The following is a 27188-nucleotide window of genomic DNA, read 5'->3' on the forward strand; positions in this document are numbered from 1 at the left end:
ACTGAACCCCAGGAGGGAAGGGCCTCTTGGCTCAGGGAGGGGCTCTGGCCCAGGCCCACTCAGCCAGAGAGCACCCAAAGACCAACCTTCATGGGATCAGCCTGGCAGCCGCGGGTTACCTTATAAGAAGCTGCCCTATTCCATCCAGGTGGGCGATGCCAGAGTTTTCACCTGGGACCTTTTGCACAAAATCCATCCGGCAGGTCAAGGAGCCAGCTGCCTTCCTTGGCCTTCGGAGACTCCGGTTCTCTTGCTCTGGTGCCTGAAAATACGGGATGCTGATCCGCCTCCTGTCTGCAGGCAGAGCTCTTATTTGGGAGCACCCCCCCCCCAAATAAGCAATGCCCCTATCTGGCTGGGGGTGAGGGGCTTATTCCAAGCCAGACCCAGGGGAGGGCCTTGGGGCTCCGAGGAGGGGGGGGGCGCTGTATGTATCAGAAGAGAACTGGCACGAGCTACTTGGGAACTGAGCTGCAGAGCTGACCTTGGCCTGACTGGCACACGGGTGGATGCAGCCTCTGCCAGGGGAGGGGGCAAAGGGCAAAAGCTCCCACCAGCCCAGGCGCCACTCCTTCCCTTGGGCGCTGGGTCGCAGCTGCCTCCTTGGCTTCCAGCCACCTGGCCGGAGGACTTTCGGCTCGCCCTGCGGGAGATTTTCCGCCAAGGCAACCTAGCCGGATTGCGCTTCCCTCGGCTCGGGTTCCGCTTTCGCGAGCATCCCGGGAAGGCCTCCCGGTCCCAGCTCTGCCTGCCCGGCGGGCCCTTTGTTCGGCGGGTGGCAGGGCGGGGGTGCGCGGGGCCGGAGCGCAGAGGAGGCAGCATCGCCCCCGCCCGCCCTCACCTGGCCGCCCGCCCGCTTGCCCGGCCTTTCCCTGCCCGGGCTGCCGCGGGAAGCAGAGGCGGAGCCAGGCAGGGCGGAGCGGTCGGTCCCTCCCAACTACGGCGGCCGGTGCTCCGGATGGAGGCGGCGGCCGTCCCGCCCGGGCGGCTCTGCGGAGACGGCGGGGCGTGGCTGCTCCACCCGCGCGCCGAGCCTCCTCCGGAGCCGCCGGGAGCAAGTTGGCGGCGAGGGGCTGGTGATTGACAGCGCGTGCAGCAGGGCTGGGTGGAGCCCTGGGTGGGGTCAGGGCTGGCGGCTGGGTGGGGAGCCGAGCGCGCCGGGAGGAGAGAGGCGAGAGCGGAGCCTGCCAGCCCAGCGGAAGGACGGACGGACGGGCACCGGCGCCGCCACAGCCGCTCGCAGCCCTCCGGGCCTCCATCGGCGCCCGCGCGGGAGGAGCAAGGCAAAGTAAGTGGGCGCCAGGCGGAGAGGCGGGCCGGGCGGAGGCTGGGGGAGGAAGAGGAAGCGGCGCCACCCCAGGAAGCGGCAGCGGCGGCGGCGGCAGAGGCAGAGCGCGCCTGGCACCGGCGGGCGGAGACGGCAGCGGCAGCTCCCCCGAGCCCCGGCTGGGCGCCCGCAGCCTCCGCCCCGAGCGGACAGGCGGCCCTTTTCCCGGACGGCGCTTCCGCCAGCGGCCCCTTCCAGCCGGGCGAGGGTGGCGGGCCCCGCTGCCCCGGAGCTGTTCCTGGCCGGAGAAGCCTCTTCGGGCCGACGCCGCCCTGGCGCTGCCTCTGGGGCTGCTGCGGCGCTGACAGCTGGCGAGGCTGGGCGCGCCCCCGACGGCCCTCCGGCGCTGTGGGCGTCGGGTCCCCGAAGGCAGGAGATGGGAGGACCCGCGTTGGCTGGGCCGAGGGGCGGGGCCGAGCAGCAGGTGGGCGGGGCCGGGCTGGAAGGGGCGTCCCCTTCGGCTCCGACCCCTCCCGGGCCCCGGCTGGCTGGCTGGGCGGGTTGCTGTCGGGCTCTCCGGAGGCGGCCCCGCGGTTTGGGATGACGCCGGTTGGTCCTTTCGGGGCGGGCTGGCCTTTCTCCCACCCCGCAGAGCCTTCTGCACTCGCGCAGGAGCGCTCTCGCCCGTGGGAGCGAACGGGAGCCGCTCGGAATGCTCCTCCGCGCCGTCGGCCAGTGGCTCCCCCCTTGTGAGGGGGCGGGGAGGGGCTGCCCCCATATTCCGCGGGGTCCCCAAAGCCCCTTTGCCAGGAGGGCGGAGGCGTCGGATGGGAGTGGAAAGCTGGCCAGGGTTTTCCATGCTGGCTGCCCTGCCTCTTTGCCCCTCCCGCCTCGGGGGCTTCCCCCCATCCCGATTTCCCCCAGCCGAAAGGTCCCCAGCTGCATCTCTGGATCTGGACTCCCCAGGGCAGCGAGGACTTAACCTTGGGCTTCTTGGCTCCCCCATCTTCAAGGCTGTGGGTCAGGCTGCGTCGTGGCTTCCTGGAGGGGCCGAAGAGCCCCAGGGGCTCCTGAGCTTGTGGGACTCCTGGAGGCTGAGTTTTGACAGTGGGCTGTTTATGGACCTCCTCGGGCGGAGCATCAATTTTGGGGCCCAGGGGCCCATGAAGCCTCCTCTGGGGAAGCCACGGAGGCCAGCTTTTGAGAGGTCAAGTATGTGGGGAGCTTCTCCTTCCATTATCTCCACCACAACCCCTCTGGGAGGGAGGGAGGGGGGTTGAGGGCGAGTGTCTTGGGGGCCTTGTGGTTGGAGAGGGGCTCTTCCCCAGATCCAGTCCCTATTGCACTGCTAACCTTTGCTCTGCCTTTCTCCGCCAGAGATCCCCTGGGGTGGCTTTGTTCTAGAAAGGGGTGTGCTTTCTCCAGATTGGCACGTTGAGGTGGCCGTGAGTTCCAGAGGTCCTTTGCCACCATTAAGGGTTGTTCTCTCTTTGCACAGGCAGGAGCCCACAGTCCCAACAGAAGAAAATACTTCGCCATGGACGGCTATCTCTCGTCCATCCTTGCCCTTGGCGAAATGGCAGCCCCCTAAAAAAAGACGAATGTTGTATTTTTATCTTAGAATCAGGAATGGAAGCATTGACAGATGCTTCTCTGTGGGCTAAAGCCGTGGGTCCTCAGGAGGACTCTGGGCTTTGGCTGGAGAATGCCCCAGGTGAGCCCGTTTTCTCCTCGCTCCCCATTAAATTGCAGCTGGGGAGGCAGCTCACCTTCCCCGCTCTGGCTTTCTCTTCCATCCCTCTGCCTGCCCTTGCTTGCGGGCGAATGTCGTCCTTGAATCCAGAGGCTTTCTGATTTGTTTTGAGCAGCGTGCCTTAGGATTTGGGGGGTGCGCCCTTATGTGCTTGGGCAGTGCTGGTGGTACCCGTCTTTTCCAGAAGGGCGGAGGGGGCTGAGGCTTGTGCCTTGCAGACACATTCCGAGGAGGAGGCCAGCTCGTGTGCCATGCCAAAAGGTTCCTGCTTTTTGGGAAGGGTCAGGAAGCCTGCGGATGTGGCTCCTGCTGTGCCATTGATGCAATCCCACCTGACTGCCCAGCACCTGCCCTGTCTGGCCAAGAGAAAGGCTGCCTTGCCCCTCCCCCAGTCGCCCTGAAGTCTCCTCTGGCTGCTCCCTTTTTTTAGTGAACTCTGGCCTTTTCGGCAGCCGGCAGGCTGGCAGGAGGAGCTGCCCTCCCTTCTGGCAGCTTCTCCAGATGAGTCCCAGGTAGAAAGATGTCTTCTCTTACAGCTGACCCTGCGGGGCAGTTTGGCTTGCCCCGCAGGGAGCACAGACCATCCCAGCAGAGAGCAAAGTTCAGGCAGTTTGAAAGGACAAACCTGGTCACCCTCACAGGTATGAACTTTCCAACTCCCAGAATTCTCAGCACTGCTGGTGGCTGTGCTGGCTGGGGAATTCTGGGAATTGAAGTCCATACCGCTTACAGTAGCCAAGGTTGAGAAACCCTGGACTAGACACCTGGAAGTTGCCCAGTGAGATGCACCAGGCTAGGCAGCTCGAGTGGCCTGTCCCCACTGTGCCACTGGAAGAGCCCAGAGGCTACCTGCACGCAGGATTGTTTCTAAGGTGAGGTTTGTGCCCAGCACCAAGGTTCCCTGCGACTTGTGCCCCCTTGCCTGGCAAAGCCCCAGGAATTTTCCAGTATACTAATCTGAGCTGAATTCTTGCGCGGGGCCTAAAATTGCAGGAGAGCTTTAAAAATATTTTGCACCATTTTTGTGCTGCAGCCAGTTCCTTCTCCCTGTGGCTTTCTCTAAATAAAAAAAAAAGATTAATCTCCCATTATTCTATTTTTAAAAAAACTTTTAGGAAGGTGAGGCAATGAAATGCCCACTTATTTTGAAAAGAAATGTGTTTTTAGCATTCTGAAACGAAGGGACCAGGAAGGAATGCCTTTTCTAAGGTAGAGTCCTCAAATATTTCATCTGATTATTTATTTATTTGGGAGATTTATAGGGACACCCTCCCCCTCCGAAGAACTCTGGGCAGTTTACAAACATTAAAAACCCAGTATAAAAGATAAACAACCCCCCGCCCCCCCAGCCACACATCCCAGTCAAATGAGACACTTGATGGTCTCCATCCCACTTTGGGGTTCCCATCAGGGGTAGGATTTGTCATTTTGGACCGGTTTGGGCGAACCGGATGTTAATTTTAATCTGGTCTGCAGAACTAGTAGTTACAACAACTGGGTGACCCCACCTCCCCTGCCCCTCCCCTGCCCCTCCCCTGCCCCTCCCCTGCCCCTCCCCTGCTAGGAGTCTCCACGCGGCCCCTTCATCATGCCAGGTAAGTTCAGGGTCTGTGCACAAGCTCTGGGAGGCAAAAAAACAGGCCTACCGGAAGGACCGGAAGGGGCCCGTTTCCAGCATCCGGAGCCTAGGAAAAGCCGTTTTCATCCTCCCGGAGGCTCGAGGGAAGCCTCCGGAGGCTGTGGAGGGTGAAAAACGGTACCGGAAGTCAGAAAATGGGCTTGTTTCCGGCCTCCGGAGCCTGGGGAGAGCAAAAATTCCCACCACCACCTCTTGCCACCGTGGTGCAGGAAGCCAACTAGGCCACGCCCCCATGGCCACGCCCAGCCAGTATCCAGGCAGGGAACCGGTTGCTACTTTTTTTCAATCCTACTCTGGGGTCCCCAGGCCTGTTGGCAGAACCAGATTTTCAGGCCCTTCTGAAAGAGTGTCGAAATGGGGCTCCTTTTTACCTCCATGGGGGTCCCTGGGGAGCAGCAGGAAGGAAGACTCTAGTTCTGGGTCCCTCTAAATCAGTGGTGTTCAGACTTGGGAACTTTAGGACTTGTGGACTTCAACTCCCAGAATTCCCCAGACAGCATGATTTACTCTCTTGTAATCCCTTCCTCTGCAATCTCCCCATTTACATCAGTGGTCTTCAAACTGGGGAACTTTAAGACGTGTGGACTTCAACTCCCAGAATTCCCCAGCCAGCCATGCTTGTGGACTTCAACTCCCAGAATCCCCCAGACAGCATGATTTACTCTCTTGTAATCCCTTCCTCTGCAATTTCTCCATTTACATCAGAGGTCTTCAAACTGGGGAACTTTAAGACTTGTGGACTTTAACTTCCAGAATTCCCCAGACAGCATAACTTACTCTCTTGTAATCCCTTCCTCTGCAATCTCTCCATTTACATCAGAGGTCTTCAAACTGGGGAACTTTAAGACGTGTGGGCTCCAACTCACACACGTCCACACGTCTTAAAGTTCCCCAGTTTGGACATTACCCCTGCGCTAAATGGACTTCCTTAGGGGAGGGGACCCATAGCCTTCTTTCCCTCCCTCTCTGCTCTGGTGGGTCAGGTAGATGTGACTAGGAAAGGATAGTCCCTCAGGTCACCTGTTCCCAAGCCATGATGGACTTTAAAGGTGACCACAACCAGCACCCCGGATTGGCCTCAGAAGCAAAGTGGCAGTCAATGCAGCTCCTGCAGGGGAGGTGACCCTTGTGCATTTAGGTGATTGGCTTCTTCTCCATTGTGGTCCATCTATTCCTTTATGATCAAAAGAAGAAGCGTGCCCATGTTTCAGTCTCTGCTGTCTAAGGATGGGGGTTCCCTGCTGCTCCCCAGATGTGGGGGGTCAAGGCAGATGGGGGAGGAGTCCTCTTCCGGCACTTTGCACCCTGGTCCAGTGGGTGCAGGCTGCCCTCCTAACTTGCATCAGGCCAGCCGGGGGCTTTGTGAGGTGTATTTTGTCTCTCTATCAAGGTTGCTTTTTTTGGGGGGAGAGTACATTGTGTTGCTTTTAAAGAATGCAAAACAGCTTTGAGCCTTCCTGGAGTGTTTCTGCTTGGCTCCTCGTCCCGATGCAAGAAGCAAGGTCCTAGGGCCACGATGGCAAACACAGGTGGCACGCAGCGCCCCCTCTGTGGGCCCGCAAGTCCTCGCCCTAGTTCAGGTCCACCGCGCATGCATACGTGCCTCTCTCCGGCCAGCTGGTCATCGGGTCTCTGCTGCACATGGGGGGGGGGGGTTGCGTCTATGCGTGGGGAGCGTAGAGCGTGCAGGGGGGCCACGCACACATTGCAGTTGGGGGGGTTTGGGGGCACGAGCTTTGGGCGCTCGGTCTGAAAAAGATTAGCCATCACTGTCCTAGGGGGTTGTGGGAACAGGTTTCTCAGCCCTAACACCGGAATTCTGGCAGCGGTTCTCACACGTCCTGGGAGAGAAAGCCCCTCCTTCACCTGCTTGATTGCGCTGGGTGTCTGGGGGGGAGGGGCTTTTTTTTTTTTAACAGGACAGCAGCAGAGGGGCAACCTTCCCCCCTCCCCTTTCTGCCCCCCCCCACCCCGAGTTGTGCAGGGGGAACTGCAGGGACAGCCTGCGGAGGGCACATTCAAAGTTGCCCCCTCCTCCCCTCCTGGGCCTTGCTTCCCTCTGGCGCTGGGGAGCAGAGCTATGGAAGGTCACAGCCGTGAGCAGGAAGGATGTGCCTGGAGGGGGGGGTCTGGCAGGGGGAGCTACCCCAGAGGTGTTCTGCCTGAAGAGCGGGAGGGAGAGGGGAAGGCCACATACCCCGTTGTCCAAAGATGGTACCTGGCTGACACTCGGGCTTTTCTGCCATGGTGGAGAGGGCTCTGTGCACCCTTTTTGGTTCTGTGATGCCCCCCATGTTCTGTGCCAGGGGGAAGGGGCACCCTCTGCTGCCCAGCTGCCTGGCAGCGGAGGCCTTTGCATGAGGAGAGGCTTTAATTCCTTTCATGTTGCTTGTTTGTGTCCTCTGCTTCGTTTTTAACTGCCATGAATCCTCAAGGGCAGGCAATGGGGAAGGTATAAATAGAAGGAGGGACTCCCCCAGCTATGGAGCAGGGGAGGCTCCCTTTGAAGCCCTCAGCTGCCTGGACCTTCAAATGGAGCCTGCCCCACTGCCCAGGGCCACCTCCCCAGAGCCGCTGGCCACGGCATCTCTGGCCCAAAGGTAGCCAGAGAGACGTCGAGTGCCAGGAGCAGCTCCAGGGCTGGTGTGCAGTGCCCATCTCAGCTGTCCGGCAACATATGAAAAAAGATCTGGGATCTCTTTGGGCTGATGGTCCCTTAACTGGGCCAGCTCAGTTCTCAGGGGCTGCCTCATTCTTTCGCAGGGCTGGGCCGCCTCTGGAGTGCCTGGGCCCAGAACCTGTTTTTCAGGCAGGGGGTGGGTGGGCTGGCACTGTGTTCAGGACTGGCGGGTCCTGTCCGAGCATCTAACCCGACCACGGCTGTTAGCTGTGGGAAGGAGGTGGCAGGCTGACCTTGGTGTGGGTTCCCAGGGGTGCTCCAGGCTCAAAATCCGGAGGTCTGGACCTGTGCAGATTTTTCTGCTGCTTCCCATGCTTTGGGGTTACCCAAAAGGCCGCTTACGTCTCGCTTACTCCCTGTGCCCACCCCATTGCTGTGCAGCAGAAATGCACCCCGACTTCCTCCACATGCTTCCCTTGTCCTGGGTTGGTGCCCCCGGGAAGCAGTGTGCCAGGGTCCAGCAGTAGCTCTCTTGCCCAGGGACTGCTTTTCGGCTGCGAATATTCCAGGCTCAATCTAGGCATTGGGTGTGGGTGCTTCCCGATCCCAAGGGGCGTGGCCCGGCTAGTGAACTCCTCCCACTTGGCTTTTGCTGAAGATGAAGCGGGGCTGGGGGCCCTCATGCAGAGTAGGGGATTTCAGGGAACGAGGAGATTTGGGGAGGGGGGGTTGCCATGTGGTCCCCCTGGATGCATAGGAACCTTCTTCCCATTGGACACGCCTGAGCCATAAGGGGGGGGGGGTGCCATGGGTCATTTCCCTGGAAGGAACTCCTCAGTGGGGAGAGAGTCCATGTCCATCCAGGGCTGGCAGCTCCTCCATCCAACCAGGCCTCCTTGAGTGGCTCCTGGGAGCTTCTGGTGGGGCCTCTGGAGGCTGGGGGGGGGGGCGCTGGGGGCCATTTTCCCCTTTTGAGCAGCCCCTCCCTTCCCTCCCCCGCCCACCAGGACTGTTATTTCTTGCAATCTGGGCGAAAGGAAGTGAAGGCTCCACCCTCCGCCTTCTGAACATTGGGGGGAGGGGGCATTGGGTGGGGGCCTCCCAGCCTGGCCGCAGGCCCAGCCTGGCCACCTGTGGTGGGGGCGGTCGCTCTGGCAGATGCTCAGCAGAGAGGCTCTCAGTTGCTGGGAGCCCTGGGGCCACCCAGGAGGAATCTGCAAGGGGGGGGGGATCCTCTCGCCATTCAGCGCCCTCTCTTGGCACCATGAGGACAAAAGAGAAGAAGCCCAGCCTTGCCAATGGGTGCCCAGTGGACGGGCTTGGCCTGCAGCTCTCCCAGCCAAGTGCTGCTTGAACGCGTCCCCCCCCCCACCTCTGGCCTGGTCAGGACAGCTTTAAAAGCAGGACATTTTCCCAGGGACCCCCCCTCCCTTTCCGGCTCTGTGCAGCTGCCTTGGGATCCAAATCAGAGACACCCTCCCTCAGCCCTCTTCCGCCTTCTTTGCAGCACCAATGTGGGAGGAAGTGGGTTGGAGAATGCGGGCGCTGCCAGTGAGGCCACCTGCTGAGACCCAGTGGCACCCGGGGGGGTGGGGGGTGGCGCATGTCCTTGGGAGATGCTGCCTGCAGCTCAACAAAGGTGCCCTGGGAAGAGCAGGCCCTGCTGCGAGGGGGTGCCAGCTGAGGGGTGGCAGAAGGTCTCTCTCTTCCCTTCCTTTGCAGATGGCGCTGCCCACATACTCCTCCATGTGCCCCATACGGAGCCAGCCCCGTCGCACAAGGCCTGGCATGCTGAGGCAGCCCTGAGCACAGAGCCTGCAGCTGGGTGGGACTCCTGTGTTTTTCCACCCTTGGCAAGGCTGGGAAGAGCGTTAGGGAGAGGTGGCAGGGCAGTGGGGTCCCCTGTTGAGGTTCTCCAGGACTGGCCTGGGCTCCCCACTGATGCCCTGGAGCAGAGCAAGGGCTGTTGAGGAGCAGAAGGGTGGGACCCGCTCCCAGGATAGCTCTTTTGGGGTGCACATCCGAGGATCGGTGGGGGCTTCTCCTGCAGCTTCACAACAGTCCTGGTGGGGGGGAGCCTCCTGTGCCCCACCAGCAGCCTTGGTCGTCGTCGTTTTGATTTCTCTTCTTCCCACAGAATCACCGAGTAAGTTTCCTGATTTCTGTTGCAACCATCCCCAGAGCCCATTGCTTGAAAAGAATAAATGCAGACATTGAAACAAAAACTCCTCTGTTTGTCCCTTGCAGCAACTTCTTCATGCGCTGCTCGAGGTGGGGAGGGGAAGGTGGCAGAAGCCCCCACCCACCCAGATGAGGTGGTAATCCCTCCTGGGAAACCTGGAGGCAGAGAAGGAGACCAAATTCAGTCGGGGTTTTTGCTGGAGGCCCAGGGAGCCATGAGTTGAGGGGTTTTCATGGGGGCCTGGGTGGGGGTGGGGGTGAGTGCCATGGATTAACGGAGCACATGCTGCCCGTCCGGGAGGCTGCTGAATCGGCGCTGCTGTTAAGAGGGCGCCCAGCATCCATTGGGAGGCTACGGGGCTGGGCTGGCACTCACCCTTCCTCCTGCTGCCAGTCTCAAATTTCCAGAGGTGGGTGGGCAGCGCCTCCCCCTCCCGATTCCTCAGGCCATCTATCCAGCCTCCTGCCGGCTGAAGCTGCTGACAGATGCATGGGAGATGGTGGGGGCTGGTCTCTGATCTGGAGCGACCTCCCCCCCTCCCTTGCAGGAGTTAGGAAAGGGGGACATTTCCAAGGCTGGCCGGTCAGATTTTGGAGGCGCAAAAGCTGGCAGGTGGGGGAGGGGAGACAGCGCTGCTGACTAGTACAGAATCATCTTTGTTTTGCAAGGAGTGTTTGGGTAAATTTGTGGTTCAGGTGAGCTGCTCCTGCCTCTCCCACCACAGCACCAACACTGGCTTTTCTCTTTTTTTTTCTCCTGCCACCTCACCCCCTCACCCAGCGTCTTCCCCAGGGTCCTGGTTTAGCTCCTGGATGGGATGCAGCCCCCCCCCCCCTCCTCTGCCACCACCCTACGGGGGGCCACCACCCTGCAGGTTTTGGAATGTGGCTGGGAGGGGTTGCTTGGCAACTCCCAGTGCTTGCCTCTCCCCCCCCCCCACCTCCCCCTGAGTGCCTTAGCTTTGGATTGCTTGAGAAGCTGCAGGCGGGTGGGCGTGGGGGAAGGGTGGGGCTGGGGATTGGCATGTGCCCCCCCCTCCAGGAGGGTGGCAGCAACAGCTGCAGCAGTTGTAGCCTCTGAATCTTCTTTCTCCCCCCCCCCCCATCCCTGGAGGTGTCCTGTAGTTGCTTAGCAACGGCTCCTTCACACACCTTCCCCACAAAGCCAAGAAAGCCCTCCCTGGCGAGGCAGGAAGGGATCAACAGGGCAGAGTTCTCCCTTCAGGAGACCCTCCTCTGCCCCCCCCCCTTAATTTTGGAGCTGAGTGCAGTTGGCTGGTGTGTGTGAGCATGGATGGGCAGGATGGGTGGTCGGCAGGGGGGGGAGGCTGTGTGCATCAGTGGGCAGAAGAGACAGACAGTTCCGGTGGGAGGACCTTTGGCCCCGGGTGCAAAAGTGCCCTGGCATAACCAACCATGCTAGGAGAGTTGGTGGCCTTGCCTCTGCCTGGAGCAGCTCTTGGCGCTTCTTCCCCCCCCCCACAGCTGCCTGGAAGCAGCCATGGGGGTCCTGGGCAACCCAAAAGCTCTGAAAGTTTTCCATTGCAGATGTGAAAGGGGGCAAGGAAGTCTGCTCTATCCATTGCTCTCCATTCGGTTAGCTAGATTTGTTTTGCTCCCTTGGTCCCTGCTTTCTGAAGCATCACAGCCTGATCCACCCACCCCACCCCCCATGGCTGGCTGCCTGCTTTACTGTAAAGAGTCTCATTTCTGCCTTTGAAAGTGGAGGGAGATCCTGAGGCTGTTGGATTGCAGAGCCTCCCCCTCCAATCTCGGGGATCTCTCTCCCCTTGGGGAGGCGATGCTTTTGCCAGAGCGTTCACTCTCCTCCCCCCTTAAGGGGGTCGGGGTGAGAGAGCCCTTCGAAGTCCTGGCTCCCCAATCTCTTAGTCCGCTTTTGGGTCCAGGATTCCTCTCCAGCTGTTCTGAAACGCAGCCAGCTGAGCTGGACTATAAGCAGCCCATCCCTGCAAGCAGCAGAGCGTTAAAAGCAGAAGGGGGGGAGGCGGGGGTTGCCCCCTTCCAAGCGCTGTGTTCTTTGCACCCCATTCTCCGCCACGTGCCCCCCCCCTTTCTCGCCAGGTGTCGCTGCCTGCCCAGAGCTTCCCTGCCTGGTCCCGCCAGTGACTTTGCTGGCCTCGTGGCAGAGGAGGGGATGCCGAGCAGGTCCTGTCCCCACTGGGCGGGTGAGTTCTCTAGGCAACTGTGCCGACAGGCTTGGGCACCTGCCTCCTCCCTGCCTTTCAGCGCCATCTGCGTCTGCCTGCCAGCGTCTCCTTTGGCAGAGGATCCAGGCAAGGCTGGGCTGGAGGAAATTCCTGCAGGAGGTGTGGACAGCAGTGGCTGGGTGTGTCTCTCGCAGCCAGGCGGTATCTGGGGCTCCGCCTTACCGGGCTCAGGATGGGGAGGAGGGGTGCTGCCCTCCTCCCATCTGCTGTGAGCCTGGCTGGCACAGCAGCCGGTCCCTCAGCCCTGGGTGGGGCAGGGCGTTGCCAGGCGTTTCCCCTTCCACTAATCCTGGCTGGGCTCAAGCGGTTGCCCAGTGGTTTCTCCCTTTGGACTGGTTCTTGCTGGTGGAGGGGCAGTGGGGGAGCCTTCCTCTTCCCCCCCCCACCCCTGACTAAAGGGGGGGGTCTCCTCTGTCTGCTGCAGTAACCCACAGGAGGGACTGTGGGCTCTGCAGCTTTTCAAGAGCAGCCCCTTGGGTGGGGCCTCCGTAGAGTGGGGTTTGCCTTTGTTTTTGAAAAGTTGTTTTATTTTTACTTTTTAACATACATATAATCCAAATTATATCATTACATCTTAACAGACAAATATTCAATGATATATCAACTCCTCTGGCCATCCAGCCCCGTCAATTTTTATTTGCTCTTCTGCTTTCCGTACACCGTATTTATAGTCTATTTCAGGGGTGTCCAAACTTGGGAACTTTAAGACTTGTGGACTTCAACTCCCAGAATTCCCCAGCCAGCATGGCTGGCTGGGGAATTCTGGGAGTTGAAGTCCACAAGTCTTAAAGTTCTCAAGTTTGGACACCCCTGGTCTATTTCATCTTCAACCCTTTTCCTCTCCCTCTCTCCTCCCTCCTTCCTTTCTTCCCTCTGCCCTCTCTCTCTCTTCTCTACTTCCCCTTCCCCTCTTTCTCTCCTCTCCCTTTCCACACGTTCCCTCTCTCCTTCCTCCCTTCTGCCTCCCTCTCTCTGTCTCCTCTCCTTCTCTTTCCCTCTCTTTTCCCCCCTTGCATGGTACATTTCAGAGTTGGAGCAAGGGTCTTGCCTTTGTTGATGGCCCTGTGGTTGGGGCCATGTTTCATGTGGGCAGGAGAGCAGCCGTGGGGGAGCAGTCAGTGGGGATGGGGTCTGCCTGGCGCTTTGGCAGTCTTTGGGACAGAAGGAAAGGACTTCGGACTTTCTCCTTCCGGAAACCCAATGGGGACTGTGAGAGGGCTGCCTTTCTGCCTTGGGTGGGGGGTGTCTTTCCTCTTCAAAGACTTGGCCAAGAGTGGGGGGCCGGGAAGTGCTTCTTCTGGGCCTCAGGGGAAGGGCAGAGCCTCCCTGGGGCTTTCTCAGGCTAACAGGGTGCGAGGCTGGCCTCCGTTCACTCTGCAGCAGACAAGGAACTTTGGTGGGCACCCGAGTGTCCCTCTCTCTGCCAGTGGCTCTCCCAGCAATTGGGTTAGCTTGCCCGCTCGCTGGCGTCCTGTCTGTCCTCGGGGCTCTGCTCTGCCCCTGGCACTTCGCTCTGTGATGTGTGAGAGCCGCTCTGGCGAGGACCGGGCAGAAATGGGTGTCCTAGGCTGCAGCCACGGGGATTGCTTCGACCCAAGAAAGCTTTTAGATAGGATGGCTTTTCCAAATGACATATTAAAAGTTCTGGCGAATTCCTCCACAATGCAAGGTACCTGAAGTTGCGGGGGGGGGGAGCTTTGATCTTCACCCCTGCCTTGTCCCCCTTGCAGACCCCGTCCTGGCCCTGAGGGCAGAGGACAGGCCCTCCGTCGGAGAGAAAAAGGCAGATTTGGTGCCCTGACGGTAGGGGAGGTTAATGTGTAACTGGCATGGGGCGGGTCTTCAGCCAGGATTGTCGGATTGGGGCCTTCTGCTAGGAATCTCCAGCCAAATGCCTGGCTCGCCCAGCAGGAAAGCCTGCCCTTCTTTCTTGGTTGAAATCCTTGTGTCTTTACGTGGTGCACCTCAGCCCAGCGTAGCTTGTCCAGGCCCTACGATCCGAATCCCGGCTTGCAATGAATCTGGGAAGCTCCTGGCTTCTTAAGGGGCAGCCACAGATGTGGGAGACAGCTCTCTGCTTCAGTGGGAGAGACCACAGGGGGTGTGCTAACCCCAGGCCCCTCCCCTGCAGGGCTTTCTGGGGAGGAGGATCCCTGCTATAGCTTTCAAAATAGCATAGGGAGGCACTGCATTGTCCTTTGGAGTGGGACCAGTGGCTGCCCCCGGTCTGCTCTTGCGCCTGCGCCTGGGAGGGTCCTTCCTGGGGGAGGGAGAGGTGTTTGCCTTCCCCCACTTTCAGGGCAGCCAAGGCAGCTGTGCTTGTGCCCTTCTCTTTGCCCCACAGCTGGGGTACAGGGAGGGGTGGCTCCTGAACGAGATCCTCTTTGTTCATGGAAGGGAGCAGGGAGGGACCGAGCTCTCAGTGGCAGAAATGGAAGTGCAGCATGGGTCTTCTGGTTATATGGGAAAAGGGGAACCAGGAGTTCTTCTGTCTGGGCAACCCGGTGGGGGTGGGGGGGGGAGAGACCTTTGGTAAGTGAGAACTGAAACTCACTGTTGCAAAACGTGGAGGCCCCTCACTTCAGTGGCTCTCTAAAAGAAGGGGGGGGGGCTTTTTCCTTTTACCATTGCACAACAGCAGGAATGCTTGGGCTTGAAAGTGAAACCTCCGTATCAGGAAGCAGTCTACCACTGGCCTAGGGTAGGAAGAGAGGGATTGTGGTCCCTGTCCTGATGTAGGTTTCTTTCTCCAGGCCAGCTTTTGTTGGAAAAGTGGTGGCTCGAATTTCAGCCTGCAAGCCGTTTCAGCTCCTTTTGTCTGGATCTTGGGGGGCTGGGGAGGGGGGCATGGCAGACTCCCCAGAAGCCTCTTGTGCCCTCCAGAAGGCTTTGAGTCCTGGAAGTTCAGCCCTTTTGGTTCCTAGCATCTCTGCTTCGCGAAGGGGAGGAGGCAGGAAAACCACCAGGGAGGGGGGTGCTCAGCTGAGAAAGGCTTCTTGTGCTGGAGAGGAGCTTCTGGGGTGGGGGTTGGGGGTGGGAGAGGCTTTGCTGTGTGCTGATGGCTCTGGGCCCTGTGCACTGCTCCATCTCTGGAAGGGAGGCTGGTGGGGGTGGCCAGCCTCCTCTTCCTCCTGGCCCACCAGCTTGCAGGCCATGGAAAGGGGTATGCAGAGGGTGCTGCCCTCTGCATACCCCCCCCCCCGGTCCCCTCTGGGGAGTTCTAGATCAGCACCTAGCCTGAGAGTCCCTGGGGTGTCCCCTGAGCATCCAGGCTGCCCTTCGCCTGCTCAGAAATGACATTTGTGGCGTCTGCAATCTTCCTTTGCTTTGATTTCCGATGGCTGCAGCATTAAGTGGCTCCTGGCCTTTTCTGCTCCTCTGCCTTAGTTTTGCACAAGTACCCGAACAATTGCTTTTTCCTACTTTTTTTTAAAAAGGGGGGCGGGTTGTTCCTTGGACCTCTCAAGTCCCTGTGACAGCCCTGTGGGGAAGACCCCTGGCCAGGGTGAGAAATCTGCCACAAAGGGAGGTGTGGCATAGCACCCCCGGAGCACACACGCACCGGCCGTGCAAGGGGGTGTGAGCAGCAGAGAAGTTCTCACTTCAGGCAGAGAAGCTGCCTTTCCCTGGGAGTGGAGTGGGGGAGGGGCAGAGTGGACTTCCGCTGGCTCAAGAGGGACAGCATAGTAACCTCCCCCTCTTTCTCCCAGCACCGGGGGCTTCGGCAGAGGGTGGGGCTGCCCCATGCCCCCCCTGGAATCCTGACCCTTTCTTTTCTGAGGGGGCGACCTCCTTGGCCTTTGGGAGGTGCGGCCAAAGAGAGATGGGGGTTGGGGTCACTAGGCCTTCTCCAGTAGGGAAGGCCAACCTTTATAGCCGGAGGGAGCCCCCCCCTTTTCTCACACAGGGCTAAGCTTGTATTTCATTGCAATTGAAAGTTTGTGACATTTTCACCCCCCAAATGGTGGGGAACCTCCCAGCTGAGTTTTCAGGGGGTTGTGTGTGTGTGTGTGGGGGGGAAGGACGACTGCTGCAGGTGGGAGTTCTGCCCTTTTGTGATTGGGATCAGAGTGGGAGGCTGGGTGTCCTCTTGGCCCAGGAAGGTGGGAATCCTGCCCAGAGCCCCTCCCATCAAGAAGGAGAGTCCCCCTCCTAAATTAGAACTGCCTGACTCCCCCCACCTCCTCACTTCATGGCTGGAAGAATGTGCTCCAGCCCATTCAGCTGCCTCCCTCCCCACGCCCTCTGCTCTCTGGGGAGGAGGCCGCCTGCTGCGAGGGGTGGGGCTGCTCCTCCAGTGATTGGCCTGGGGCAGGGTGGGGGCTGGTGTGCAGCTTCACCCAAGCAGGCAGGAATTGCCTGTCCACCCTGGGCGGAGGAGGCGAGTTAGGGGGAGGGGTGCCTGGCAGGGCTTTTGCCCGGCTGCCAGCTGGCTCCCCCCCCCCTGCTCTCCTCAGTGTTGGCTGTCCTTGGAAGAGCAGCCTGGCTTCCAGAATCAGGCAAGGCTTGGCAGTGGCACCCATGGTGCAGTGCTTTTGCATACAGCCAGAACAGAAGCATTTCTGACCAGCATTTCCCGCCTGTCTATACATAACCAGGGTTTCAGCCAGGGGTGCTTAAATCAGCACAACTTTGTTTCAGGTGGAAGGAAAGCCCTGGGGTCTTGGGGGTGGGGTGCATGACCTTTGGGGAGAAACAAGCTGCCAGGCATGGTCTGGGCACAGCAGCCCCACAGCCACCTGGGCACAAGCTGTGCAGAATGTTCTTTTTTCCGGGGGATCAGGGCATTCTGGGCTGGAGAAGACCGATCTGGTTCCATACACACACACACACACACACACACACACAAACACACACACACCACTTTAAGCAGGTAGAAAAGGGAGGATCCTGCACAGTGGGGTACCAACCCTTGGGAGCAGTGTCCCTGTGGGGCTCTAACCACAGCATCTCCTCATTTCTTTTCTGCTTTCACTCTCAGCCAGTTAAAAGATTTACTCACCTCTGGCTCTGCCAACCCATTGGGGAAAGCAGGAACAATGGGGAGGGGGCTGCAGTTGATTCTTTGGGAACTTCTCTTTGTTCAGGGGGAAGAAAACCTGAGGCCTAGAAGCTGCCCTTTCTTTCAACCAGATGCCTTTGGGGGAGGTGGGGGGGGAGATGGCCACAGGGCCAAGTGGCTACTGGAAGCCGAGGCTGGCAGTGCCTCTTGCTGCAGCCCCTGCAAGGACCTGATGGGCTCCCCAAAGTTGCAGAGAAGATGATGGAGCAAAGACCTCTGGCCAGGTTGCTTCATCTGGGAGGTTGGGGGCTGGTGTTTCCCTGGAGAAGAACATGGGGTGGATGGTGTTAGCTGGACCAACGGCTTGCAGGGACTTTAAAATCCATTCCATCTGTTCTATCACCCAGAAGCCACTGCCAGCTGCAAACGGGACCCATAGGCCACCCCCAGGCAGGGCCCCTTCAAGGTTTTCTTTGCTGGGGTCAAAGCAGAGGCGGGGCTCCCATCTCCAGGCCTCTCCCCACCCAACCTGCCACACCAGAGGGCTGGAGAGGGGGGTGGACTTGTGCTGGTGTTTTGTGCCATAGGTCCCTTGATGACACTTGTAGGGGTGGGGAGGAAGGGCAGGCAGGGGGCAGGGGAGGTTGTCATGGCCCTCCAGGTAGAGAAAATGTAGAGAAAACCTTCCAGGTGAAGAAAAGAAGATGTTGGATAGCCATTTGTCTGAAAATGTATAGGGTTTCCTGCCTAGGCAGGGGGTTGGACTAGAAGACCTCCAAGGTCCCTTCCAACTCTGCTATTGTATTGTATTAAAACTGGGGGAGGCGCAATGAAGGTGATTGGGGCACGGGAGGGATTGAGGGACGCCTGGCCGTCCAGTAAAGCCGGAGCAGCTCTCGGGGGTCAGGCAGGGTCCCGCCGACGCGCCCAAACAGCGGGCTCCTTGACCCGGGAAGGACATGGTCGGCCGGCGGCCCTCTGGGTCCTCCCTGGCCCTGGTGCTGAGCAAGAGCCGCGCGCGGGCTTGGCTGATGCTTCTCTCGCCGAGCCTGCTTGGCCAGTGAACGCGGAGGGCGAAGCAAGCTTTGGCACCCGGTCCCGGCGGTGAGCCACTCCGGGCGCCTGCCCTCCTCCACCCGGGGCGGCTCCGTCCACCTGCAGGGCTCGGCCCACGGGACCGACCTGACCCCCCCCCCCCCAGTGCTCGGCCGTCCTCCGCAGCCCTGGGCGGGCCCACAGAGACACGCGAAGCTCGGCCAAAGTCGCGCAGAGGCCGGCTGGGCGAGCTCCGGGCGGAGCTCCTGACTGCCGCCGCCGCCGCCGCCGCCTCTTTGGCCGGACCCCTCCCCAGGGTGGGGCTGCCAGGAGGGCACACCCACCCGCCCATCCGGCAGGCGCCGGAGCCGGAGAGCGAAGCCAGCCGCGGAGCGAGCAGGAGGGGCCGCCGCCACCGGAGCCGCCGAAACCCTCCCCGCTTCCCCCGCGTCGCCGGTCTGCCAGCCTGCCGCTTGCCGGCTCGGGATGATCCTGCCCGCGGAGAGGTCGGGCGCCGCGCAGAGGGCCTGGCTGGTGAGTGCCCCGCGGGGAGAGGGGAGCGCCTCCCCCGTCCCGGCGGCGTCCGGCGGCAGGAAGCGGCGCGCTCGGGAGGCAGGTCGCCAGGCCTAGGGGGAGGGGAGCCCTTGGCCCACCTGGGCGAATGGGACGCGGCCCGCGGGCGCCCACCGGGGCAGTCCGGCTGTGTTGGCCTGCGACGCGCCGGCCAGGCTGCCCGGGGCGATTGGACTCAAGGCGGGCACCGGGCGGGCGGCTTTTCTGGAGCCCAGGAAGTGTGGGGAGGGGGGAGCGAAGGGGCTCGGCAGTCCTTCCCCCCTCGAGCTCCAGTTGCAGGCTGGAGGCCTCCGTTTGATGGGCTGCCCCTCGCTTTCAGGACCTCCCCACCACCACAGCCCCCTCCCAGCCTCCCCGCATTTCCCGAGAAGAGCTGATGTTCAGACAGGGAGCAGCGTCGGTGGCAGCTGGCGGGACCTCCGGGGGGGGGGGCTGAGACGGGAAGGGGGTCTGAGGGAGGGAGTGGGGGCTGTTCCTGGAGGCAGCTCCCCCTCCCTGGCTCGGAACTGAAGAGGGGCCGGCCGGATGCCAGCTCTCTCGCTTCAGCACCCCTTGGAGGGATGGGGTGTGCGCGCGCGCAGGATTGTGGCTTGGGGGCAAAGACTAAACTTCTGGGCAGGTGGGCTTCTTCCTGTCTGTCCCTCCCCCGCCCCCCATAAGATAGAGGAGTAAAGGGGGAGAGGCTACCTGGGGACAGAGGTGCAGTCCTTTCTCAGGAGCTTAGCGCTTGGACGATGTTCAGGGCACAGGACGCTGGGGGGGAGACGCAGCCCCTCCGCACTTTAGTTCTGCTCAAAGGACGGCCCTTGGTTGTTGTTGTTTTGGGGTGGGGGGAGTCAACTCCACCCACCCTGGCTGAGGAGCAGCAATGCCCCCTCCCTGCTGGAAGATGGAGGCTCATAGTTTGGACAGCCTTTTCATTACACCCCCCCCCGCCCGCCCTGCATCCCCCCCCCTCTTTGTGACTCCTTGGCTGCTTCTCAAAAGGATCTGCCTACTGCTGGGTCCTCTCCCTTCCGCCTCCTCCTCCTCCTGCTGTTCTGGGCTGAGAGTGAAAGACACTGCTGGGGCTACATACCCCCCCCCCAAGGCGTTATTTGCTCACTGACCCCTGATGGCTGGGGGGTGGAGAGAGGCTGGGGGGGGGCTTCTGCCCTCCACAAGTTGCTTTCCGGGAGCTGAAATCTTTGCCTCCTTACCCAGAAGAGCCCAGACAACTGGTCTGGAGGGGGAGCACGGATCTTCTGTAACTTTGGAGCCTGCCCCTCCCTGAGCACAAGGAAGAGGGCTACCCCTCATTCTGTCCCTCCCTCCAAGCAGCCCCTCTCCTCGCTCCCCGGGCGTCGTTGACGGGGACCATATGGTCCAGATTGCTGCCCAGTGGGGTGGGTGGAGAATGGGGCTGCCTGCCTGGGCTCTCCATCCAGACTGACCCTCCCAGAGACAGAAGGGGTCCTTTATGATGGGGGGGAGGGGGGCTGACTCAGGAAGCCAAACAACCATGGAGACTCCTGTGTGAAGCGGCTGGCCTTCTCCCGCTCACTCACTGGGGCTAAGTGAGGCCTGTGCAGGAGGAGGAGGAGGAGGAAGGGCATGGCCACTGCTCTCCTGCAGTTCCCGGAGTCCCTGGGGAGCCCAGCAAGGGGACTTCCATGGTCTGCCGGCTCTTCTGCCAGGGACCCTGTCAGGTGCCAGCTGAGGTTCTGATTCTCTGCAGGAGAAACCAGGGGAGGCATCTGCAAAGCCGGCAGATCTCTCTCTGGGGGTTTCTGGGACCGAGGGAGCCCGGAATCCCTCTTCCATAGTGTTGGCAACCGTCTCCTCTGAAGGGTTTCCAGGCAGGGAGTGCGTGGAGGAGGAGTTGATGGCCAAGGGGAGGGAGGGAGGGGCAGTGGGCGGGCGGGCAGGCTGCGGATTAAAGCAACGGGGGGGGGGGAGAGGGGGGAGGGAGGGGCAGAGCAGCAGGTGCTGCGGGATGCTTGGCAGAAGTGCAGAGGGAGGGTCCGGCAAGGAAGGATCCCCTGTCTCAGCTGGTGCCCCGTTCCCCACCCCCACCCCACCCCGTGGAAAGAGTCTGCCCCCTGCAGAATTTCTTGCATGGAGCCTGGTGGAAAAGCAGAGGACTTTTCCTTAACCCTTTTTTTTGTTTGTTTTATGGACAGAAAATATATCTGTATGATTGTTAGGTAGGAGGCTGAGCTTCCTTTGGTAAAAAAAAAAATTCTCTGAGATGGCACCTGTTGCCCCCCCCCCGCACCCTCCCCCTTGCAAGCCTTCAACTGTAAATAGAAGCCGGCCGGGCAGTCAGGGCTCCTGAGGGCATCTGGTGTAACGGGGACACTTGTGGGCCTGGCTTGACCATCAGCCTTAACCCCTTGAGGCCAGAGGTGGAGGGGCAGCCCTAGAGGGCAGCAGAGGAGCTGCCTGGTCTCTCTGGGGGAGCAGAGTGGGGCTCTCTGCACCACGGCTGCCTCTGGGAGACCCTCACGGAGGTTGCAGGGACTCAGCTCTGGCCGAATCAACCCTCTGCAGCTGTGCCCTGGCCCACTGGATGACCTCCTCAGCCGAGGGGCCCAACTGGGTTTAGCTGTGCTGCAACCCCCCCCTCGGAGGGGCCTCAGCAGCCTGTGCCCCAAGGAGCGGGACAGGAGGAGCCAGTCCCTTCGGTGCCCCCCTCTCTGGGGATGTCCATGCTCAAGGGGAGGCTTGTGAGAGCAGAGGGGAGGGGAGGGGGCTGCTCCCCCCCAAAAAAGTTGCACAGGCCTGCTTGGCCTCTGATCAGAGAGAAGCAGGGGAGGGAGGGGAGGGGAGGGGAGGGAGGGATGCTGCCTGTCCCAGATTCTGAAAGGCTGGGGGGACAAACCAGCCACTTGAGCCCATGCAGAATGTTTGGGGGAACGACACCGGCCTCGCCCTGCCAGAGGAGGGGCTGGTGGGGGGCTTGCTTGCTTAACCATTCCTGAGTGGGTCTCGCAGCCCCACAGGGGGGCCCTCTCCTCTTGGAGCTTTGCATTCAAAGCCCTGGAAAGCAGCCAGGCAACCCCCCCCCCGCCCTTTGCCCTTCGCCCTCGGCCCCTGGCCAGCGGAGCAGAGCTCTTCTCCAGCCTGCCTGGGCCAGCCCGGACCCATGGCCAATGCCCAACTGGAGTGCCTCCAACCCCCCCGCCCCAGCTGCAGAAGACGCTGGCTCCTTTGGGGGCTGGGAGGTTTGCCTCCTACCCAAGGACTGGGTGCCCTTCCCAGAAGGTGGGCCTTGGGCCTCCTCAGCCTCTGCCACACCCCTGCTTTGCAGGAGCCCCTCCTGGCCTTTGCATCGATCGGGTTTTGGGGATCCCCCCCTTCCCAAGCCCCTTGGGGATAGGAGCCATGGGGGCCGCGTGGGATCCCAGGGTCTCCTCCTTCAGACTCTGCATGGGGTCTCTTGCCACCAGAGAGCCCCTCGGAGGTTTTATGGGCAGCCTGGGTGGCCTCTGCATGTGGGGAGGGGCCGTTCCCGGGGACGCCAATCCGTTTCTGGGCTGGGACTCCCCTGACGCTCCTCCTTTCCTTTTGCCTTTGCAGTTGGCAGGGGCGGCCCACGGCAAGGCCAAGCCCAGGATGAGCTCCTCCTCGCTGCTGGGGGAGGGCTCCCTTGAGCCCCCGGTGCTGCTGAGCGACATCAAGACGGAACCCCCCGAAGAGCTGCTGGCCACGGACTGCAACCAGCCGCAGGCCGAGCCAGTCGACCTGTCCCTCCATAAGCCCAAGGGCTCCCTGCAGCCTCCCACCACTCGCTCGGCGGCCGTGCCAGCTGCCCCCCCAGCCCCCATGGTTCCCATGTCCCCCGTGGGGCTGGCCTCCTCTTCAGCCATCCCTGCCGTGCTCTCGCCCGGCTCCATCCTGGCCTCCACGCAGGGCAGCGGCGGGCAGCAAATCCTTCACGTCATCCACACCATCCCTTCGGTCAACCTGCCCAGCAAGATGGGCAACCTCCAGACCATCCCGGTGGTGGTGCAGTCCTTGCCCGTGGTCTACACCACCATGCCCAGTGACGGCGTGACGGCCGCCATCACGGTGCCCCTGATCGGAGGAGACGGCAAGAACGCCGGGTCTGGTGAGCTCTGCCTGCCATCTGCCCCAGGACTGGGAAGGGTGGGCATCGGCCTCCTTCTGGCTGCCGGCAGTGGGAGCCTCCCTGTTCCGGCTACTCTGGTGTGACCCTCCCCCTGCCCAAGCTGGAGGGCAGCTTTGTCTGGAGCACCCCAAGGATTTTCTTCCCTCCCTGGTCCTGTGGGAAGAGGGGGGGGGAGGCAGTGGCTGCAAGGTCCCCTCTGGATGTGGCTGCCATTTGGGCCCCTAAGGCTGGGCAGTCCAGGAGGGAGCTGCCTTTTCTGGCGGGGTGGGGTGGGGGCCTCTGAGCAGAAGAAGGACACTGGGCTTCAGTCGATGCCACTTGCAGGCCTCCCTTGTGGGCTGAAGCTGCCCTGCCTTGCTTGGGGAGGGAAATTCCCACGTGAGAAGAGAGACAAATAGGATAGCTCCCCCCCGCCAATGCACTGGAAGCGGAGTGCCCCCTCTGCGCCAAGGACAAGATGGTCACTCTGCGCCTTCACGGCAGAGCTTTCCAGGGGGCGGAGTGGAGGAGCTGAGCGGGGGTGGGGTGGGGCTGTAACCGGAGTCCTTTGCCCTGGCACTCCTGCCTCCTCCTGCTGCTGCTGCTGTTGGCGAGGGCACCCGCTGCCCCTCGGAGAGGCCGGCCTTCGGTTTCCTGAGCAGCTGCCAGCCTGGATTCTGACGGGGCTCTCTGTTTCTCCGGCAGTGAAAGTCGACCCCAGTTCCATGTACCCCATGGAGATCCAGAGCGAGAGCGAAGACAGCGCCTCGGAGAGCGGGCCGGCCTCCTTCCCCGACCCACAGAAAGAGTGAGTCCGGGGCCCAGCCGGAGGGGGGAGCGGGGGGAGGGCCACACGAGGGGCCCCCCACGATCCTGCTGGGCGGGTGCTCTGGGGAAACGGGGTGCTTCCGGGGCACCCTCTGAAACCCCCTCCCCCTGTGGCTCTCCGCAGGCCCCTGGGAGGACGGCCGCCCCGCATGGAGTCGCCCGACCTGAAGAAGAGACGGATCCACCAGTGCGACTTCGAGGGGTGCAACAAGGTCTACACCAAGAGCTCCCACCTGAAAGCCCATCGCAGGATACACACTGGTGGGTGCAAATGCCCCGTGGCCCCGTTCGTAGCCCCGCCTCCCCAGGCCCCGCCTCCCTCAGCGCCTATTTTACAGGGATTCTCAACCTTGGCCCACCTGAAAGATGCGTGGACTTCAACTCCCAGAATCCCCGCTAGGGGGTTCTGGGAGTTGAAGTCCACGCATCTTCAGGTGGGCCAAGGTTGAGAAGCATTGGCCTATTGCATTCCAGAGACACCCCCTTCCCCCTCCCCGGTAGGTGGGGTTCAACAGCCATTAAGATGCATCCTTGTGCCCAAAGCCTGCTGCCCCTTTCGGCCCCACGGGGTCTCTTGAAAGATTGGGGGGCAGTGCCTGGTTGGCACAGCTGCCCCTCTTCCCTCGGAGTTGCCTGACTGCCAGGCCCCAGAGCTGAAATGGGCCTGTGCCTTCCCCCTCCCCAGCTTTCCCTTCCCTTCCTTTCTGGCATCTCCTGGGCCTTGGAAGCCCCCTTGCCTCCCACCGGGCCCTGCCCCTCTCTTGCTGCTGCTTCCTGCCCCCCCTCTGGGAAGGCCCCCAGATGGACCCCAGCTCAGCCCCGGCATCCCGGAAAGGCGCTTTGGAGCTGGGCAGAGTTCGGGAAGGGCTGGCCAAAGTGGGGGGGGGGGGAAGAAAGCTTGGCTACAAGCACAGGGGGGGGGGCTTTGTAGCTTAGAAAGGGGGCGAGGAAACTCACATCCTAGAATCCCTTCCCTCTTTTTCTGCAACGGAGCCAGGAGTTTCCTGGTGAACCTGACTGGCAGGTGCCCCCATCCCTGGTAGGGAGTGGGATGGAGAAGGAGCAGGTGGGCCCAGGGCCGTCTGGAAGGGGCAAGAGAAATTTGGTGGTGGAGACCCCGCGGCTCCGGCTGCCCCTTCCAGGTGCTCTTCTCGGGCTTCCTTCCCCACGGAGCATGGGAGGGCGATCCAGGGCACAGGGGGCGCTAGTGTGAGGGCATTCCTTCCTTCCCAAGCCCAAGGGGCCTGGATCTGTAACAGGGGCTACAGCGATTCCCTCTGGATGCCCCCCCCCCCCCCGCCTGAAATCTCCCCCTCCTGTTAAAATCGAGGGTGGCTTTTCCCAGCCCTCCTTCCGCCTGCTCTGCCCCTGTGGGGCTGGGATTGCCGGTCCTACCCCTCGCTCACCGGGCATCCTAGCAACGGATTCGGTCCCCGGATCCTCCCACATACGTTTCCTAGCAACCTGTTCCATCTTTCAGGCTGGAATCCTTTTAGCCGAGTCTCCTAGCAACCCCCTCCCCGCACAATCCCACCTGCTCTCTCTCTCAGAGCGCATCCTTTGGCAACTCTCTGCATCCCTCTGTCGCCCCTGGAGTGCCAGGCCGGCTGGGCTGGCACCCAAACCCATGGCCTGTGGGCTCCAGGAGGCTGCACCCGGGCCTGTGCCTTCCCTCCTGACTGTCCTTGGCGCAGACCAGCTGCCTCCCTCCTGGCATCTTCTATTTAGCGGGTCTGATCTCAAAGCCCTTGGCTGCCTTCTCCTGGGGGCACCGCACAGGTGGCAAGGCCTGAAGGGGGGAAAGCAGAGGGCCGTGGAAGGGCAGCCTGCTCTCCCTCCTCCCACCATGGCCCAGGCTGCCAAAAGGGGAGGGGGAGTTGAGAAGGAGACCGAGCATGCCAGCTCTTAGCTGCTGCATCCGCCCCAGGCTGCTCCTTCCTTCATTTTTATCCCACCTTGATTTGCAAAGTGGCCCACATTTGCTTTTCCGGTGCAGAGAGCTCTGACCTCCTGCCCAGCGGTGGGAGGGGGCTGCCACGATGGACGGTGACCTTCCCTTTCTCTGGCTTTCCCCACCTCGGAAAAGCACAGTGATCCTCTGGATACCTCTGGGGGTCCTCTGGGAAGGCTGGGTCTGGGGGCTGGTGGGGAGAAAGGAGCCCCAGGGAGCCTCCTTCTAGGCAGCTGAGGCTGTGCAGGGCTGGTACCTGTCTCTCTCTCTCTCTCTCCGCCTCCCTCCCTCCGCCTCCCTCCCTCCCTCCCACCCTCTCCCTCCCTCCCTCCCTCTCTCCCTCCCTCTCCCTCCCTCCCTCCCCCTCCCATCCTCTCCCTCCCTCCCTCTACCTCCTTCTCTCCCTCTCCTCTCTCTCTCTCTCTCTCTCTCTCTCCCTCTCTCTCTCTCTCCCTCCCTCTCTCTCTCTCTCTCTCTCTCTCTCTGCCCCCTCCCTCCAGAGCAAAATGCGGCCAAGGCAAGCTGAGTGAGTTTTTCCCACGCCTCTCCTCCCCTTTCTCCCTGCAGGAGAGAAACCCTACCGATGCACCTGGGAGGGCTGCACCTGGAAGTTTGCTCGCTCCGACGAGCTGACCAGGCATTTCCGGAAGCACACGGGCATCAAGCCCTTCCGCTGCTCGGACTGCGACCGCAGCTTCTCGCGCTCCGACCACCTGGCTCTGCACCGCCGGAGGCACATCATGATGTGAGCAGGGCAGGGGGTGTACAGCCCGCAGTCCCACCAGCCCCTGAAGCGGCTTCCCTGGTCCAGCTGGTCCCTCGGCTGCCAGGCAAGGGCCACCGACCCGGCGATTTGCCCAGAAAGAGCCTACGTCTGCGCCCCCCCCTCCCCCCCCCGAGATTGGCCTTCGGACTCCGTGGCTGGGGAGCTTCAGGGCCTTGGGAGAACCCGGAGCCGAGCAAGGGACACAAGTGGGTTGCGGGAAGAGACGGATCATCCTGCAAAGGAGCTGCTGCAATGGACCCACGCCAGGAAACTGGCAAAGGCGAGTTCCTTGGAGGAGTGTGTGCCATGGGGGACCTTCTCTACTTGGCTGGGCACCTCCGAGTTCTCATCCTGCACTTCTTGCTCACAGCACAAGAACAGAAATTGCACCATACCAGGAAGTCACGTGTGTGTGTGCTGGGCTGGGGGTAGGGGGGGGGGAGGCATTGGGGTTGATTGCTTTTAACTACATTTTTATAAGCACTGAAACAAAGTCTGTGTCTGAATTCTGGTTTGGAATCTGCCCCCTCCCCCCCTCCAAGACCCCACAAACAGGACTGATTTGCTTCTGGACGGGGCAGGCGGGGTTGGGTGGATTGCGCACAGCTCCTCCCTTTGCATTTGCCCTCCCGACTCCCCCCGCCACTCCCCCTCAGGACTGCAGCTCTCCTCTCAAGAGACACTTTGGATCCAAGATCAACTTTTTTCTTTTTTTTTTGAATTTTAAAACTTTATTGCATTTGGGGGAAGGGGGAAGGGAGGGGTGCCGCACCAATCAAAGTGGTGGCCGAGCTGAGCCCCTCCTGTCCCTCCACTCGGAAGAGATCCTGGCTTGGTGGGGGAGGGGCAGAGGGGCTCAGCAGAGGAAGAAGTTGATGGACGCAGAACTGTCTCACCCTGTCAGGTGGGGGTTGTTGGGGGTGGGGAGGCTGGTTCCCAAGTCTGCCTACAAGGACAGGAAGGGCAAAGAAGGCCGATAAATTTTTGAACCTGGCAACCCGCAGCTGGATTCATTTCTGTGTATAGATCAGCAGGGGGCGCTGTGGGGGTGAGATTCTGAGAACTTGCTTTCCTTTCTGTCACTTTGGGCAGACCTGCAGGCGTCGACAGCGGCTGCTCTTATTGGTCGGCCTCCCCAGGTGGGAACTGAACCAGTGGCTCTTCATGGGGCGGGACAGGTTTTGGGGAGGAGGAAGGGGCACTTTTTTTTCCCGGCTGTTGGTGCTGATGTTCACTTGGGGGTCAGAAGTGG

The 27188-nt window shown here is 61.1% G+C and overlaps 1 protein-coding gene across 3 annotated transcripts; it reads left to right on the forward strand.

Moving 5' to 3' along the window:
- The first annotated feature begins 833 nt into the window (after nt 1–833).
- KLF8 (KLF transcription factor 8) lies at nt 834–26870 on the forward strand. 3 transcript variants are annotated; one of them, XM_081964265.1, is made up of 5 exons: nt 834–1288; nt 21860–22391; nt 23097–23199; nt 23344–23480; nt 25738–26865. In XM_081964265.1, the coding sequence occupies exons 2-5, from the start codon at nt 21896–21898 to the stop codon at nt 25917–25919; spliced, it is 918 nt and encodes a 305-aa protein (XP_081820391.1). In that variant the 5' UTR covers nt 834–1288; nt 21860–21895; the 3' UTR covers nt 25920–26865. The 3 variants fall into 3 exon arrangements, with proteins under 3 accessions (XP_081820391.1, XP_081820389.1, XP_081820390.1); XM_081964263.1 differs by lacking the exon at nt 834–1288 and adding an exon at nt 2623–2981 and having other exon boundaries at nt 25738–26870; XM_081964264.1 differs by lacking the exon at nt 834–1288 and adding an exon at nt 17948–18259 and having other exon boundaries at nt 25738–26869.
- The last annotated feature ends 318 nt before the right edge of the window (nt 26871–27188 follow it).

The sequence above is a fragment of the Natrix helvetica genome (genome assembly GCF_964273705.1).
Source record: "Natrix helvetica genome assembly, chromosome: 11".
In the NCBI taxonomy this organism is placed as follows: Eukaryota; Metazoa; Chordata; class Lepidosauria; order Squamata; family Natricidae; genus Natrix; species Natrix helvetica.

Coding starts and splice junctions, on each gene's coding strand:
- KLF8 (XM_081964263.1), top strand. CDS start 2,913: ATGCTTCTCTGTGGGCTAAAGCCGTGGGTCCTCAGGAGGACTCTGGGC. Junction 2,982..21,859: donor TTGGCTGGAGAATGCCCCAG/GTGAGCCCGTTT, acceptor TTGCCTTTGCAG/TTGGCAGGGGCGGCCCACGG. Junction 23,200..23,343: donor TTCCCCGACCCACAGAAAGA/GTGAGTCCGGGG, acceptor GGCTCTCCGCAG/GCCCCTGGGAGGACGGCCGC.